General features: G+C 37.0%; 1 protein-coding gene across 1 annotated transcript in view; it reads right to left on the bottom strand.

Moving 5' to 3' along the window:
• The window catches only part of PDGFC (platelet derived growth factor C), a 241,516-nt gene that overhangs the window by 102,092 nt on the left and 123,206 nt on the right, over positions 1 to 16,218 (bottom strand). The window contains exon 2 of the mRNA XM_068990067.1: positions 4,731 to 4,926. Coding sequence (XP_068846168.1) covers positions 4,731 to 4,926 — 196 coding nt within the window. The remainder of the gene's footprint in view (positions 1 to 4,730; positions 4,927 to 16,218) is intronic.

Genomic DNA, 16,218 nt, shown 5'->3' with positions numbered 1-16,218 from the left:
TAGGTAGCATTGCTATGAACAGAATTACTGAAGGTGATGGAATTCCAGCTGAGCTATTTCAAATCCTGTCAGATGATGTTGTGCAAATGCTGCATTCAATATATCAACAAATCTGGAAAACTCAGCAGTGGCCACAAGACTGGAAAAGTCAGTTTTCATTCCAATCCCAAAGAAGGGCAATGGCAAATAATGTTCAAACTACTGTACAACTGTCCTCATTTCATATGCTAGCAAAGTTATGCACAAAGTCATTCAAGCTAGGCTTCAGCAGTATGTGAACCAAGTACTTCTAGATGTACAAGCTAGATTTAGAAAAGGCAGAGGAACCAAAGACCAAATTGCCAATATTCAGCTGGATCATGGAAAACACAAGGGAATTCCAGAAAAACATCTACTTCTGCTTCATTAACTATTCTGAAGCCTTTGACTGTCTAGATCACAACAAACTGTGGAAATTCTTAATGAGATGGGAATACCAGACCACGTTACCTGACTCCTGAAAAACCTGTATGCGGGAAGCAACAGTTAGAACTGGACACAAAACAACTGACTGGTTCTAAATTTGGAAGGAGTACGACAAGGCTGTATATTGTCACCCTGTTTATTTAATTTCTATGCAGAGTATAGGATGCTAAATGCCAGGCTGGATGAAGCCATAGCCTCAATCCAGATTGCTGGCAGAAATATCAACAACCTCAGATATGCAGATAATACCACTCTAACGGTAGGTAAAAAGTCCAGAGGAATAAAGAGCCTCTTGATGAGGATGGAAGAGCAGAGTGAAAAATCTGGCTTAAAACTCAACATTCAAAAAATGAAGATTGTGGCATCCTGTCCCATCACTTCATGGCAAATACAAGAGGAACAAGTGGAAGCAGTGAAAGATTTTATATTTTTCAGCTCCAAAATCACTGGGAACAGTGACTACAGCCATGAAATTAAAAGATGCTTGCTCTTTGGAAGGAAAGCTATGACAAACCTAGACAGTGTATTAAAAATCAGAGATATCACTTTTCCAACAAAGGTCCATCTAGTCAAATCTATGGCTTTTCTAGTAGTCATGTACAGTTGTGAGAGCTGGACCATACAGAAGGTTGAGTGCCAATGAATTGATGCTTCTGAATTGTGTTGCTAGAGAAGATTCTTGAGAGTCCCTTGGACTGCAAGGAGATCAAATCAGTCAATCTTAAAGGAAATCAATCCTGAATATTCTTTGGAAGGACTGCTGCTGAAGCTGAAGCTCTAATATTTTGGCTATCTGATACAAAGATATGACTCATTAGAAAAGTGCCTGATGTTGGGAAAGATTAAAGGAAAAAGGAGAAGAGGACAGCAGAGGATGAGATGGTTAGATAGCACCACCAACTCCATGAATTTGAGCAATATCCAGGAGAGAGTGGAGGACAAAGGAGGCTGGCATGCTACAGTGCATGGGGTCACAAAGAGTTGAACATACTTAGCAAATGTGCAACCACATAGAGATCATAGAAATAAATCTAAATAATGGTGCATCACATTTCTATAAAGAACAGTTTAAAACTGTACAGACAACAAACAATACCTAGATAGCTGCAGATGCATAAAGTTCTCAATGACAGAAAGATTCTTTACTATAAGGATGTCAATTCTTTTCAAAATGATCTATAGATGCAACACAATTTCAATGAAATTGCAACAGGAGGTTTCAAGGAACATGTTTGCAAACAAAAATATAGTGAAAAGTAAAACACTGAGGATGCTCCAAAAGGAGGAAAACAAAGCGACTTCCCTATCACCCGGCTTCTATAAGGCTACTGTTAAGGGAGTATCAACTTGGTACACAGACAGACACAATAAAGCCAGAGAATAGAAGACAGAACCCAGAAACAGACCACATCAGATACAAAATCTGACCTGCAAGTTAGCTGGCTTTGCACATCATTGTAGGAAAGTGTGACTATTAAATATATAGTGTCAGGACACTATCAGATGCCCTAGTGAAAAACCTCGCATAGACAAAATAAATTACAGATGGATCAAGGACTTAAATATGAAAATCAAAATTTAAATAGCCAAAGAGTTCAGTAAAATCTGGGCAAAAGTCACGAGCAGGCATTTCACAGTAAAGGATTTCTGAGCAGCCAATAACAATACGAACATTTTCAATCTCATTGGTAGGAAGGAGAAACAAAATTTTACAATGAGGTATAATTTTATACATATCCTTCTACCCAGAATTAAGTGAGTGCCAGTTTGAAAGGTTGAAGAGAATGCAGAAAAATAAAGTTCACATATTGTTGGAAGAACTGTAAACTGGTCACTTTTAGAAATAATTTAACTCTACCTCATAAAGCTAAAAATATTAATGATGTCCTAAGAATGTAATACCAGTGTTAGCTATGAATGCCAAGAAAGATTTCTTGCAGTTTTGGACAAGAAAAGCTGGAAGTAAGCCAAGGCTTCATCAAAGCAGAGAGAAAAGGTTGCCTAATTATATAATGGATACTGTACACCATGGAAGGCAAACTATCTGATCTCTTTGAGTCCACATGAACTTGAAAAACCTCACATTGCCAAGTTCTGCTGTTTTCACATGCACATCATCATATAAGCAAATACATAGTATTATCACATTGATAGAGACTTCAAAACAGACAAAAATATATTTAAAGTCATTCATAATACACATATAAGTTTTGCATTTCTCAGTGCAATGATTTATACTCAGATTTGATATTATTCTAAAAAAGTTTTTTCAAGTAAAGGTGTAACTGTAAAATGTCAGTACTAGAATAAAGTCCCGTCAGTTTGTTTTGAGGTGGAATGTGGCCAGGGTAGTTCTCAGGTTGTGCTAGAGCAGCACTTTGTTACATGGAAGACAGGTTTTATAAGCAGCCTTTGAATCCAGCTAGTCAAGTTTAACGGAGAAGGCAATGGCAACCCACTCCAGTACCCTTGCCTGGAAAATCCCATGGATGGAGGAGCCTGGTAGGCTGCAGTCCATGGGGTCGCTGAGAGTAGGGCACGACTGAGCGACTTCACTTTCACTATAGGATAATACATAGGGAGATAAGTACACATGATAAAATTATCTAGACAATTGAGAGATGAGGTTTAAAAAATTAGGAAAATGATTTATGTTTGCAGGAATAATAAGAAGTTATATCAAGGAGGCACAAAGGGAAAGGACTTCAGAACTATCGGAAGAGTAACTTTTCTTAAGTCTCATACTGAGTGAAATTGAGTCACAAGGGTGTTCTGGACACGTTTATTTTCATGATCTAACTACTGACATGCATCATACACACACACACACACACACACACACACACACACACACCCCATCACCTCTCCTGGCACACACTGTCAGGCACCCAGGTATAACATGGCCCTCCTGGCACTGCCCTGTGGGAATGGAACTCCTGCCACTGTCACCTACCCTTGGCCTGGGAACCTCGAGCCTGCTGTCTGTGGTCAGAGTTCACAAGACTGCTGTAGGTTAACTTGCTACTTTGTAAAGTGGGCCAGATCTTAAACTTGGCAATTTCTACAACATTTTGTAATACTCCACACGAAAAGAAGGCAAGAGGTGCAGAAGAGAACGGTGAAAACCACCTCTGTTTAATTGTTAGGAAAATGGATTTTAGCATGTGTTGAGTTATAAACTATGAATGAGATGCAGGGTCACTATTTTATTTCTCTGGCCCATTTGCTTATCTATAAAATGAAGGGTTGACTAGCACCATCTCCAAAAAATAGCTAGAATAACTTCTTGTTTTCCAGGCTTAAGTTTACAGACACTAGAGGAAAAAATAACCTGAAATGTGGCTATCCACACAAAGAAGAAATTGAAAAAAGTAACTACATATATAAAGGTTAAAGATACAAATTGTGATGACAGTGAAGTATAAAGTTTATTTTATCTGTATTGAAATATTTATCTGTAATATACCATAAGGAGAAAATTCTCTTTTAACTTGTATATCAAAGGGAAAATAAAGACCCTCACGAAGAAGCTCAAGTAAAATATTTTCATGATATACAAATGCCAATGAAGTGAAAAATCTTCCATAAGACCACCCAACCTTGACAAGTGTATTCACATAGGAGTTAAAGAGTAATATTTGTATGACATACGGTAGGTGGTCTTTTGCATGGGTGAAATATTCCAGCTGACTTTCGTTCATGAAAGCTTCTTGGAGAATTATGATAAATGTCTACCTAGTCAACTACAATGCAAATCTAAATTTCTAATTCTGCTTTCAGAATTGTATTTCTTTCTTATGATATTCAAACTTCTGAGTCCCGTGTGTGTGTGTGTGTGTGTGTGTGTGTGTGTGTGTGTCCCTGTAGATATCCTATGCTATGGGTAATACATATCCATGGGTACTATTCTTTCTTTTAGCAGCTTACAGTTTATCTTATTGATTTCGTTATGAGGAAGCTTCAATGTAAAATTTCTGGCACTAATGCTAACTCTGGCACAACTTACATTCCTTTATTTGGTTTTTTACTCTATTCTATATTTTAAATTGTTTTACTCTATATGTATTTTTTTTGCCATACATTACCTCAAACTATTTTCAGAAGTAGATGGAAACATAACTTAAACAAGGATGTAATGTTCTTGGATGATCAGAAAAATATAAGAGGACAAAAGATGGCATTTAAAAATCACACCCTCAAAATGACGCATCTTGAAAGACTGTAACAGTTGTTACTTTGTTGGAATTTCAAGTATGATAACTTACTTGCATATGTCATCTTCTGGGTCTTCAAGCCCAAATCTCTCATCAAATGTGAGCTGTATCCACACATTTTCTTCTACTGCTACTAATCTCCATACCAAGTCCATATTTCTTGGATAAGTATGAGGAAACCTTGGGCTGTGAATACTTCCATTAGTAGACACAGTAATAACTCTCTCATGCTGGGGATCTTGTACACCTAAAAGTAAAGCCAGAAGCAAAGTCACACACTTAGAATAGATGTCAAAAATTATGGGTTTCATAATAACTTCAGAAACAAAGGTATCTGATACAAGTCCAACGTTTCCCACGAACTGTAATTACTAAATGATCTCAACCCTTAAATGACCTTGAAAAAAGAAATGAGGTCAAAGTAGTCATGTCAATATCTTTTATGGGAATTATCAGCAGTCTACAAAGATAAGAAATAATAAGAAATGTTGCAAGGCTTCTCAGTGACTTTAAAAAGCTAACCTAAGTTTTAAATATCTAAGAGGCGAATACAGTATAAAATAATTTCCGAGTTTATTAGGCATGGCAACATTTTACATCATGAAACGCCAAAATACACTGTTAATAATATCTCTTACTTCTGATTAGACTGCTGGGGAGAAATGAGGGGTGAGGAAAATCAGTATTGTTAAGAAAAAAGTGTTCCTTTTTTTAAAATTGAAATAGTTGATTTACAAAGTTTCATGTGTATAACAAAGTGATTCTGCTATATATGTACATATATACATATTTTCAGATTCTTTTTTATTATGAAATATTGAATACAGTGACCTCTGCTATATAATAGGTCCTTGTTGGTTATCTATTTTATATACAAGTGCATACAGACAAAATTGTTCTTATGCCCACCCATTTAAGAGTTGATATTCAGTGGAAACACATGACTGATATTTGGGAAATGAGCAGCTGTTTATCTACAAAAACAAAATCTAAGAAGTAAGATATTTGTGCCTTTTCAGGTCATGAAGATCCAATCCATTAAGTATGCTAAATTCCAGTAAAAACAAAACAAACAAAACAAAGCAAAAAAAAATCACAAAAAACACAAAAACCTTTAAAACAATCTTTAATTCAATTTCTCAAACAATTTAAAAGGCTTGAACTGGACCATGAACACAAAATAACGTGCATGGCACAATACCTGACACTTTTTTGTTCTACTTTGATACACTCATAATATCCGGAGAGTAATTTTAAACTATACCAATACCTCAATTGCTGTCATGACTAAGAGATATGCTTCGTAAGACTGAATTTTGTATTTGTGGTATTATACAGAGAGAAGAAGATCATTACTTTATAAGAGCCATTTTCCCTTTATTTGTCATTCTCCCAATTTCCAGGCTCAACATACATATAGTTGCTTGTGGAAATATGAAAAATTCCTCATTTTATTGACTCCTTTTAGGTATATTTCATCAAACTTTGCAATACAGAGCTGTCTAAGGCCTTTTAGGTCATATGACATTTTATACTACATTCCATTTTTCTTCTCCCTTCTTTTTTTCTGTTGTTATAGTTTTCTGCCTTTTCCTCTTTGATTCTTTCACTTCTAAACCCTAATTCTCTCTCTCCTTTTTTAGACTGCAATATAATTGATTGACAGTACTGTGTTAGCTTCTAGTTTCAGGTATACAGCAAAGTGATTCAGTTATATATTCTTTTCCAGATTCTTTTCCACTATGGGTGATTACCAGATATAGAATACAGCTCCCTGGTGCTATAGTGTAGGTGCTGGCTGTTTATCTCTTTAAACACAGTTTTGTGTATCTGCTAATCTTAATTCCCTTTTAACCAATGGAATGGACTTCTAGTGCCCAACTGGCTCTTCAGTATTTAAACTCCATTCACTCTGCCCATGATTTCACACCAATGACTTTGCTTCTCGCTCTGGAAGGCAGACACTAAGGTGATCCCCTGCCACCCTGTGTCTCTCGTGTGTGCATGAGCCACTGCCTTGATTTCAACTAGAAACTGTGAAAAGGATAGAGCATCACTCCCATGATCAGATCAGTTAACTCTGAATTGATGAGAAATTAGATTATAGGGGGAGCTGAACCTAAACAGGAAAAGCCCTGAACAGAAGCTGGGTGCTTCCTGATCTTAAAAAATTCAAAGTATGAAAGAGACTGTAGAGGGAGTTCTGTGCTGCCAGCCTTGGAAAGAGAGGAGGCTGCATGCTCAGGATGTGGGTATTGAATAAGAGGGGGCTCCATCCTGAAGCCTCAATAGACCTGGATGAATCCAAGGTAGTGTCTCTACCATTCTCCAGAAAGGAAATCAGGTCTGTCTGATGCCTTGGTTTTTGTCTTGTAAAAACTCAGAGAAAAAGCCCAGTCTCCCAGGCCTGAATTTCTGAGCTTCACACCTGAAAGCAAACCAGGGAAGTTTTGCAAAAATTGCAGGTTTCTGAGGATTTCTTACATAACAGTAGATGACTAACACATCTTCTACTGTGCACAAAGCTATTTCAGTTGCAAGTATGTCTCTTTGCCCCTGCTTCTCAATGGCAATTACAGTAATTGTGGCAACTTGTCATTTAGTAGTTATGTAACTCAAAATACGTATTTCAACTGATAAAATGCAACTAAATAATACACTCTAAGAAACTTCCAGATTTCAAGACAATGTTAAGGGTTATTTATTAGTGAGAATATGGTTAGGATTAAAGAATACCTGTTTTCTTGTTAAAATACCTCACCTAATTGTAAGAAGTTGTAGTTATGGTTCGTAAAGCAGCTTTTTCACTCTTTTAAACCCAGCTGTTTAAAAAATGCTTCTGCTAAACCTGATTTTATATTGTCTAGGACAAGATAAAGACAAATATGATTTCCTTCAAATACATACAGTGCATGTGATGGGGAATATCATCATATTATGTAAATATGTCTTTAAGTTCCATGGAATTTTTAAATTGGAAAGGTTAATAATTACTTAAAATTACACTTATAATTTCTGCAGAAACATGTTCTGTCTTATTGGGGGGATAATGCTTGGATTGGCCATTCGTTATATTAATATATATGAAATAATCAATACCTCTCCTATGCACATAATTTAGCACCAGTAGTTATTGTAAGAACACAGAAGGATCTATCAAGTTGGCTGAATTCCTATACTGACACATTTTTTAATAAATCAATGACAGTTTACTATTAAAATTAAGTTAATATATCCTCTTTTTCAAAGATTTCTCTTAGAAGAGATATTTCCCCACTCCAAAATTTTAATACAATAACATACATATTTTGGAGGTGGATTAGTTTATATCAAGAGGCCTTCTCATTTTGGCAACTAATATATTTTTTAACGAATTATTTTTTTTCAATCAGATTTATCAAAATTTATTATTTGCCCCATTCTGTCTCAAAAAAAGTGCTTTATGTCATCTGAGACACTCTTTATAAATATAGCTGTGTTTATGCTTTCATAGGCAATCTAGAAAACTACATGGACACTAAAAGATCTGAATTCTATTTTTATATCTGCAGTCAAAAAAGCCCATAACTAAAATGTATATACTTAAATTATGTTTACATATTTTTTTCCTTTATAGTTCACAATTTCATTAAACTATAATTAAGCATAATTTAAAGGCTGAAAATCTAGACCTTATTTGTGGTAAAAGAATTGTAAATTTCCTTTTAAGTTAAATTGCTGCTCCCTCCAAATCATCTTGGAATGCAGTGAGGTTTGCCACCAAATACATATGATTTGCACATGACTGTCAACAGTTTATGTAAATCTCAAACAAGTAGGCCTATAATCAAAAAGAAAAAAAAACAAACACAACACTTAAGATCTACCAAAATAAGACTGCATTCGTAGTTCTGTTGTTTAAAAATTATCTTTCCAAACATAGAACTTTACTAGGATATCAGGGTTGAGACAAGTACATATTTTGTGACTACTTTATTGAACATTTGCTTTTCTTAAACAATGAGCAGGATATTCAAAGAAAGTACCAAAGAAATGAAACAAATGTTTGGTGGCAAATCATAAAAGTATTTGCAACACTCTACTTCAGTGCATCCTAAACAAGAATAAGGCTTGTTTATCCAGATAGGATTAGCATGAAAATACTTACAGAGAGTAAATTTTAAAATTTAAAATTAACACCTTTTCCTATTTATCCTGCCCAATCTACCTTGAGGTAGGAGTACTGAAAACTAACATGAAATGAAAATTAAAAAAGGACAAGAAATGAGATTAATCATGTAACTACTGTAAAATTGTTGACTATATATGTTCACATATAATGCAATTACAAATCAAACTTCCTGGCAGTCCAGTGGTTAGGACTTGGCACCTTCACTATCACAAGCCTGGGTTCAGTCTCTGGTTGGGGAACTGATATCCCGCAAACCATACAGCTTGGTCATCAATTCAGTTATAAAGAATCGTTACAGGGATTTCCCTTGTGGTTCAGTGGTTAAGAAGCCATCTGCCAAGGTGGGGGACATGAGTTGCATCCCTGGTCCAGGAAGATTCCACATGCCACAGGGAGACTAAGCCTGTGCGCCCCAACTACTGACCTGCCCCCTGGAGCCCATGCTCTGCAACAAAAGAAGTCACAACAATGAGAAGCCTGCACACCTCAACCAGAGAGTAGCCCGTGCTCACTGCAACTAGAGAAAGCCAACACAGCAACCAAGACCCCGCCCAGTCAAAAATTAAATAAATTCATTAAAAAAATAACTACACATTTGTATATTAACATTCAGTCTCCTCTGTCCATGGGATTTTCCAGGCAAGAGTACTGGAGTGGATTGCCATTGCCTTCTCCATATTAACATTAAACATTATTAAATTAAATAAGTTAACATTAAAATCAAAGTAGTTTTATACTACTTGCCATAGTGAAAGTGAAGTCTCTCAGTCGTGTCCGACTCTTTGTGACCCCATGGACTGCAGCCTATCAGGCTCCTCCGTCCATTGGATTTTCCAGGCAAGAGTGCTGGAGTGGATTGCCATTTCCTTCTCCAGGGGATATTCCCGACCCAGGAATCGAACCCAGGTCTCCCACATTGCAGACAGACGCTTTACCGTCTGAGCCACCAGGGAAGCCCACTACTTGCCATATTTGCATGTAATTCCTTTAAAGGTATATTCATTATGAATGAAAGCAGATAGGAATAAGAAAATCATGGAAAGCGATAAAAATTTAATACTTGAAGAAGTGGTATTATTTAAAAAGATAACATCAAAAAAGAAGTCTGTGGACAAGATACGATCCATAAAGAAAGAGAAACCATCCATGTCCTTCTCCATGCTAATGTTTTAAGTTGACTCTAGCAGAAAAGTCCTGGGGGATTCAGAAGGAGGTAAACAGAAGGGTCTTCCATCTTGGTTCAAAGTTCGGCAGAATTCGGGATCCTGTTAACATAGGCAAGACTGTATAGGAAAGTGTCCTTGTAAAGTGGTAGATTTCACAGGTGTCTTATATGATTTTATTTGTTTATTTCTGACGTGTTTATTTCTAAATATGTTATTTTCAAATTGGGTCAGAAAAGGTATTTCTGTAATAGTTGCATCTATTTCCAAATCTTTCCTCAATACACAAACACAGTCAATGTCTTATTTGTGCTTTGCTATGTTCACTAGTTTTTTTTTGTAATAAACCTTTATTTAATCTTGCTAGTTTTCATAAGCCTGTTTCCATTTTCAATCTATTTAAGCCTTAATTAACAAATTTTACTTTTAACAAAAGTTAGTTAAAATCATACAACACATATACACGTATGCATATGTATATACATACGTGTATATGGCTTGTTTCACTGGCTCCATAAATGGCACCATTTTGCCTGGAAAATCCAGAGTTATCTCAATTAATCTTTCTTGATTCTGTAGAGAGATGGTATACCTGAAATCCACAATACAAATAAATCTCTCTATATAAATTACAAACTATATAGGAGTTTTTCATGCTTAATATTCTACATTCTGATTATTAGCATAAAAATACAATAATATGCTAGACACAAAAATAGGACTCATGTTTTTATTTTGTCATTACTCTATCCACCATTTACATACTATAAAACAACAGCAAATAAAAGAAACACAATCAGAAGTTAGTGCAGTCTACCTCAAACTATTCATGAATTACGTACAAGAACAAATGCTTACTAGGAAAAAATTTCATCATAGCAGATTGGAATGCAAAAATAAGTCAAAAGATGCCAGGGGCAACAAGAAAGTTTGGTGTTGTAGGACAAAATGAAACAGGGCAAAAGCTAACAGAGTTTGGCCAAAAGAACACATTGGTCATAGCCAATACCATCTTTCAACAGCACTAAAGATGACTGTACGTGTGGACATCACCAGATGGTAAACACAAAAATCAAGACAGACTATATTCTTTTCAGCTGAAGATGAAGAAGTTCTATACAGTCATCAAAAACAAGATCTGGAGCTGATTTTGGTGCAGATCATCAGCTCCTTTTTGCAGAACTAAGGCTTAAATCAAAGACAGTAGGGAAAACCACTAGGCTATTCAGGTATGACCTAAATCAAATCCATCATGATTATACAGAGGAGGTGACAGATTCAAGGGATTAGATCCGGTAGACAGAGTGCATGAAGAACTATGGATGGAAGTTCATAACTTGTATAGGAGGTGGTGACTAAAACCATCACAAAGAAAAAGAAACGCAAGAAGTCAAAGTGGTCATCTTCAGAGGCTTTACAAAGAAAAGAAGGCTTTTCTTCTTTGAGAAAAGAAGAGAAACGAAAGGCACAGGAGATAGGGAAAGACACACACAACTGGATGCAGAGTTCCAGAGAGGAGCAAGGAGAGATAAGAAAGCCTTCTTAAGTGGACAATGCAAAGAAATCAAGGGAAAATTCACAGAATGGGAGAGAATAGAGATCTCTTCAAGAAAACTGGAGATACCAAGGGACTGTTTCAGGCAAAGACGAGCACAACAAAGGCCAGAAATGGCAAGGAGCTAACAGAAGCAGAAGACATTAAGAAGAGGTGACAAGAATACACACAAGAACTATACAAAAAAGATTGTAATGATCCAGATAACCGCCAATGGTGTGATCACTCACCTAGAGCCAGACATCCTGAAATGCAAAGTCAAGTGGGTCTTAAACACCATTATGGGCTTCCCTTGTAGCTCATCTGCCTGTAATTAGGAGACCCTGGTTCAATTCCGGGGTCGGGAAGAACCCCTGGAGAAGGGATAGGCTGTCCACTTCAGTATTCTTGGGCTTCCCTCGTGGCTCAGATGGTAAAGAACCTGCCTGCAATGCAGGAGACCTGGGTTGGAGCTCTGGGTTGGGAAAATGCCCTGGAGGAAGGCATGGCATTATGACAAACAAAGCTAAATGATGTGATGGAATTCCAGCTGAGCTATTTCAAATCCTAAAAGATGATGCTGTCAGAATGCTGTACTCAATATGTCAGCAAATTTGGAAAATTCAGCAGTGGCTACAGGACTGGGAAAGGTCAGTTTTCATTCCAATCCCAAAGAAAGGCAATGCAAGAGAATGTTCAAGCCACCATACAAACATTCTTAGTTCACAAGTTAGCAAGTTAATGCTCAAATCCTTCAAGCTAAGCTTCACTGGTAGGTGAACTGAGACATTCCAGATGTACAAGCTGGATATAGAAAAATTAAAGGAACCAGACATCAAATTGCCAACATCTGCTGGATCATAGAAAAAGCAAGGGAATTCCAGAAAAGCATCTGCTTTGTTGACTACACTAAAGCCTTTGACCGTGTGGATCACAACAAACTGTGAGCAATTCTTAAAGAGATGGGAATATTAGACCACCCGACCTGCCTCTTGAGAAATCTGTATGCAGGTCAACAAACAACAGTTAGAACTAGACATGGAAAAAAAGGACTGGTTCAAAACTGGGAAAGGAGTACGTCAAGGCTGTATATTGTTAAGCTGCTTGTTTAACTTCTATGAGGAGTACATCATGCGAAATGCTGAGATGGATGAAGCACAAGCTGGCATCAAGATTGCCGGGAGAAATATCAATAACCTCAGATATGCACATGACACCACCCTGATGGCAGAAAGTGAAGAAGAACTAAAGAGCCTCTTGATGAAAGTGCAAGAGGAGAGTGAAAAAGTTGGCTTAAATTTCAACATTCAGAAAACTAAGATCATGGTATGTGGTCCCATCACTTCATGGCAAATAGATGGGGAAACAATGGAAGTAGTGTCAGACTTTATTTTCTTGGGCTCCAAAATCACTGCAGATGGTGACTGCAGCCATGAAATTGAAAAACGCTTACTTTTTGGCAGTAAAGTTATGACCAACCTAGACAGCATATTAAAAAGCAGAGACATTACTCTCTCAACAAAGGTCCGTCTAGTCAAGGCTATGGTTGTTCCAGTTCATGTATGGATGTGAGAGATGGATTATAAAGAAAGCTGAGAGCCAAAAAGTTGATGCTTCAGAATTGCATCACTGGAGGACTCTTGAGAGTCTCTTGGATGGAAAGGAGATCAAATCAGTCACTCATAAAGGAAACAATCTTGAATATTCATTAGAAGGATTGATACTGAAGCTGAAGCTCCAATACTTTGGCCACCTGATGCGAAAACCCAACTTACTATAAAAGATCCTAAAGCTGGGAAAGACAGGGCAGAAGAGGGCAACAGAGGATGAGACGGTTGGGTGGCATGACTGACTCAATGGACATAAGTTTGAGCTGACTCCAGGAGATCCTGAAGGACAGGGAAGCCTGGCATACACAGTCCATTGGGTCAACAAAGTCAGACAAGACTCAGTGACTGAACAACAATACCTCAAACTATTCATGAATTATGTATGAGAATAAATGTGCACTAGGGAAAAATAAGAGATTGGTATATTAAGTAAGCCATAAAAACAAATACAATTATTTAAAATACATACAATTGTGGTTCTTGAATCTATTCCAGAAGATAATCATTTATTCCTCAAGGGAATGATTAGTAAAATATCATATACTGAGAATCTATTTTGTTTCATGCACTGCACCAAGGGCTTTGGATGTCAGAACAGGGTGAAGCTTTGTACTCTTAATGTGACACCTTATAAGACTGTAATTTAATATCACTCCTCAACTAGAAATTCTAGTGAGCATATATTCAATTATCAAATCCCACTTCAGACAGAATGTAATCCTGAATTCCCTTTGTACATTCCTTTAGGGCTGCATCTTATAAAAGTTACTTTATTCAAGTGTAGTTGCTTTACATTGTTGTGTCAACTTCAGTTGTGCAGCAAAGTGATTCAGTTATACACACACGCACATGCACAATTTTTTTTGATATTATTTTCCATTACAGTTTACTCAGGACACTGAATACAGTGCCCTGTGCTATGCAGTCCGAGAAGGCGATGGCACCCTACTCCAGTACTCTTGCCTGGAAAGTCCCATGGACGGAGGAGCCTGGTAGGCTGCAGTTCATGGGGTCTCGAAGAGTCGGACACGACTGAGTGACTTCACTTTCACTTTTCACTTTCATGCATCGGAGAAGGCAATGGCAACCCACTCCAGTGTTCTTGCCTGGAGAATCCCAGCGACGGGGGAGCCTCGTGGGCTGCCGTCTATGGGGTCGCACAGAGTCGGACATGACTGAAGTGACTTAGCAGCAGTAGGACCTTGATGTTTATCCATTCTCTATATATAATAGTTGCATCTGCTAATCCCAGACTCCCAATCCATCCCTCCCCCTCTTCCTCCCCTTGAGCAATACCATAAGTCTGTTCTCTATGTAGGGCAGCATATTTTAATCATCCTTGTGGGCTGACCTTCCTTTCTTTCCTGCTCTACTCTGAGCTTCCAGTGAGACAGAAAAACCTAGACAGAACTGATTCTGAAGTCTGTAACCAGTATCTAGTTTTTTGCCCAGCACATGGCACCACATGGTACACATTGTTAACATAAAGAAAAAGTATTTCCTAGCTCATGGCAAAAAAAATCAATATTTCAATATTTCATCCTTCACGCCTAAATTTCCAGAGGCTATACATGTAAACATAACAAACTTTTACAATGTATATTCCTCAAGTCCCTTAATTCATATTTTACTCAAAGTTCATCTATTATTACCTAGACATACTTCAGCTTCTGGTGACACGTTTTATATCACTCATTAGTGAGATTGTCCATTGTCTTAATATACTCATTTTTAAATAAAGCATCATTCATAATTTTACCACACTGAGAATACCACATGTATTATTATTTTATCTTAACTCTGAACTATGAATCACTTGATGGTAAAAATCTGTTATTTTAGGCAAGATACTTCCTATCAGGTTTTAATTTTTATAAATTAGCAATAATCAGAGGCTGTTTTAAAGTTCAAATGAAATGATACTTGTATAAAGTAACCACCTTGATAATTATAAATCAGTATGTATGTAAAACAGACATTTTGTCCATCATATTCTATCTAATTCAAACAGTGAGAAAGAAAATTTTTTATCAACTATCCAGTTTTTCTGATATTAGTTAACAGGAGTTTGCTATCAGAGATAATGCAAAATTGGTCAGTATATATGAGGAATCCAATTTCACAAAGACCAAACTAATGAAGCAAGAAGCAGTAATTTCTCAACAGTGAATGCGAATTCCCAATTGCCTGAATCAGCAATACAGGTTGACTGCAGAAGATGGAAAAAATGATAACTTTATAGAAATTATGCAGTTTCTTTGACCTGACACTATCTTTTTTAAATTAATTTTTATTGGAATATAGTCGCTTTACAATGTTGTGTTAGTTTCTGCTGTACAGCAAAGTGAACCAGCTACCTGTATACATAAATCCCCTTTTTTGTATTTCTTTCCCATTCAGGTCACCACAGAGCACTGAGTAGAGTTACCTGTACTATACAGTAGGTTCTCGTTAGTTATCTATTTTATACGTAGTAGTGCATACAAGGGTTTGAATTATTTTGTATCTAATAAGAAGTAAATGAATTCAGCCATTACCATCCTACCTAACTATGAGCAATGGTAAGAAACGGGGACCCAGTTCAGAAGTTTAGAGCAAACCTTCCGTGTGCAATGACGAAAAGTTTACAAGTGAGCATCTTCCCAGAACCCCCCAACACCACCACGGTGAAGCAGTCCTGGACTGACTCTACCCAGAAGTATGCCTGGAAAATCAACATATGCCAATTTCCCTTGTTCCATGGATTAGCTCTAATAGGCCAATCAGAGTAAATCCAGTGGCTTTTTCTCTCTTTCTTTTTTTCCTCAACAGTAGAGGACTAGACCAAGTTGGGCACAGAAGTAAGGTCTAGAACTGCTGTAGCCAATAAGGTGTCATTTTAGAAATCAGTCTGATGGAAAAGTTGATGCACAGAAGTAGACAGACACACAGTAGGACAGCAAAACGGGGCCAGATCCCAGCTCAAACCACACAATAAATCCAGCCCATTTCTAGGCTTCTTGAAACATGATTAATCAAATTACTTACACCATTTAAGCCAGTTAGAGTTAAGATTTTTATA

This window comes from Capricornis sumatraensis, chromosome 17 (assembly GCF_032405125.1).
Source record: "Capricornis sumatraensis isolate serow.1 chromosome 17, serow.2, whole genome shotgun sequence".
Lineage (NCBI taxonomy): Eukaryota > Metazoa > Chordata > Mammalia > Artiodactyla > Bovidae > Capricornis > Capricornis sumatraensis.
The sequence above is the reverse complement of the archived record's forward strand: the minus strand, read 5'-3'. Positions and strand labels throughout refer to the sequence as shown.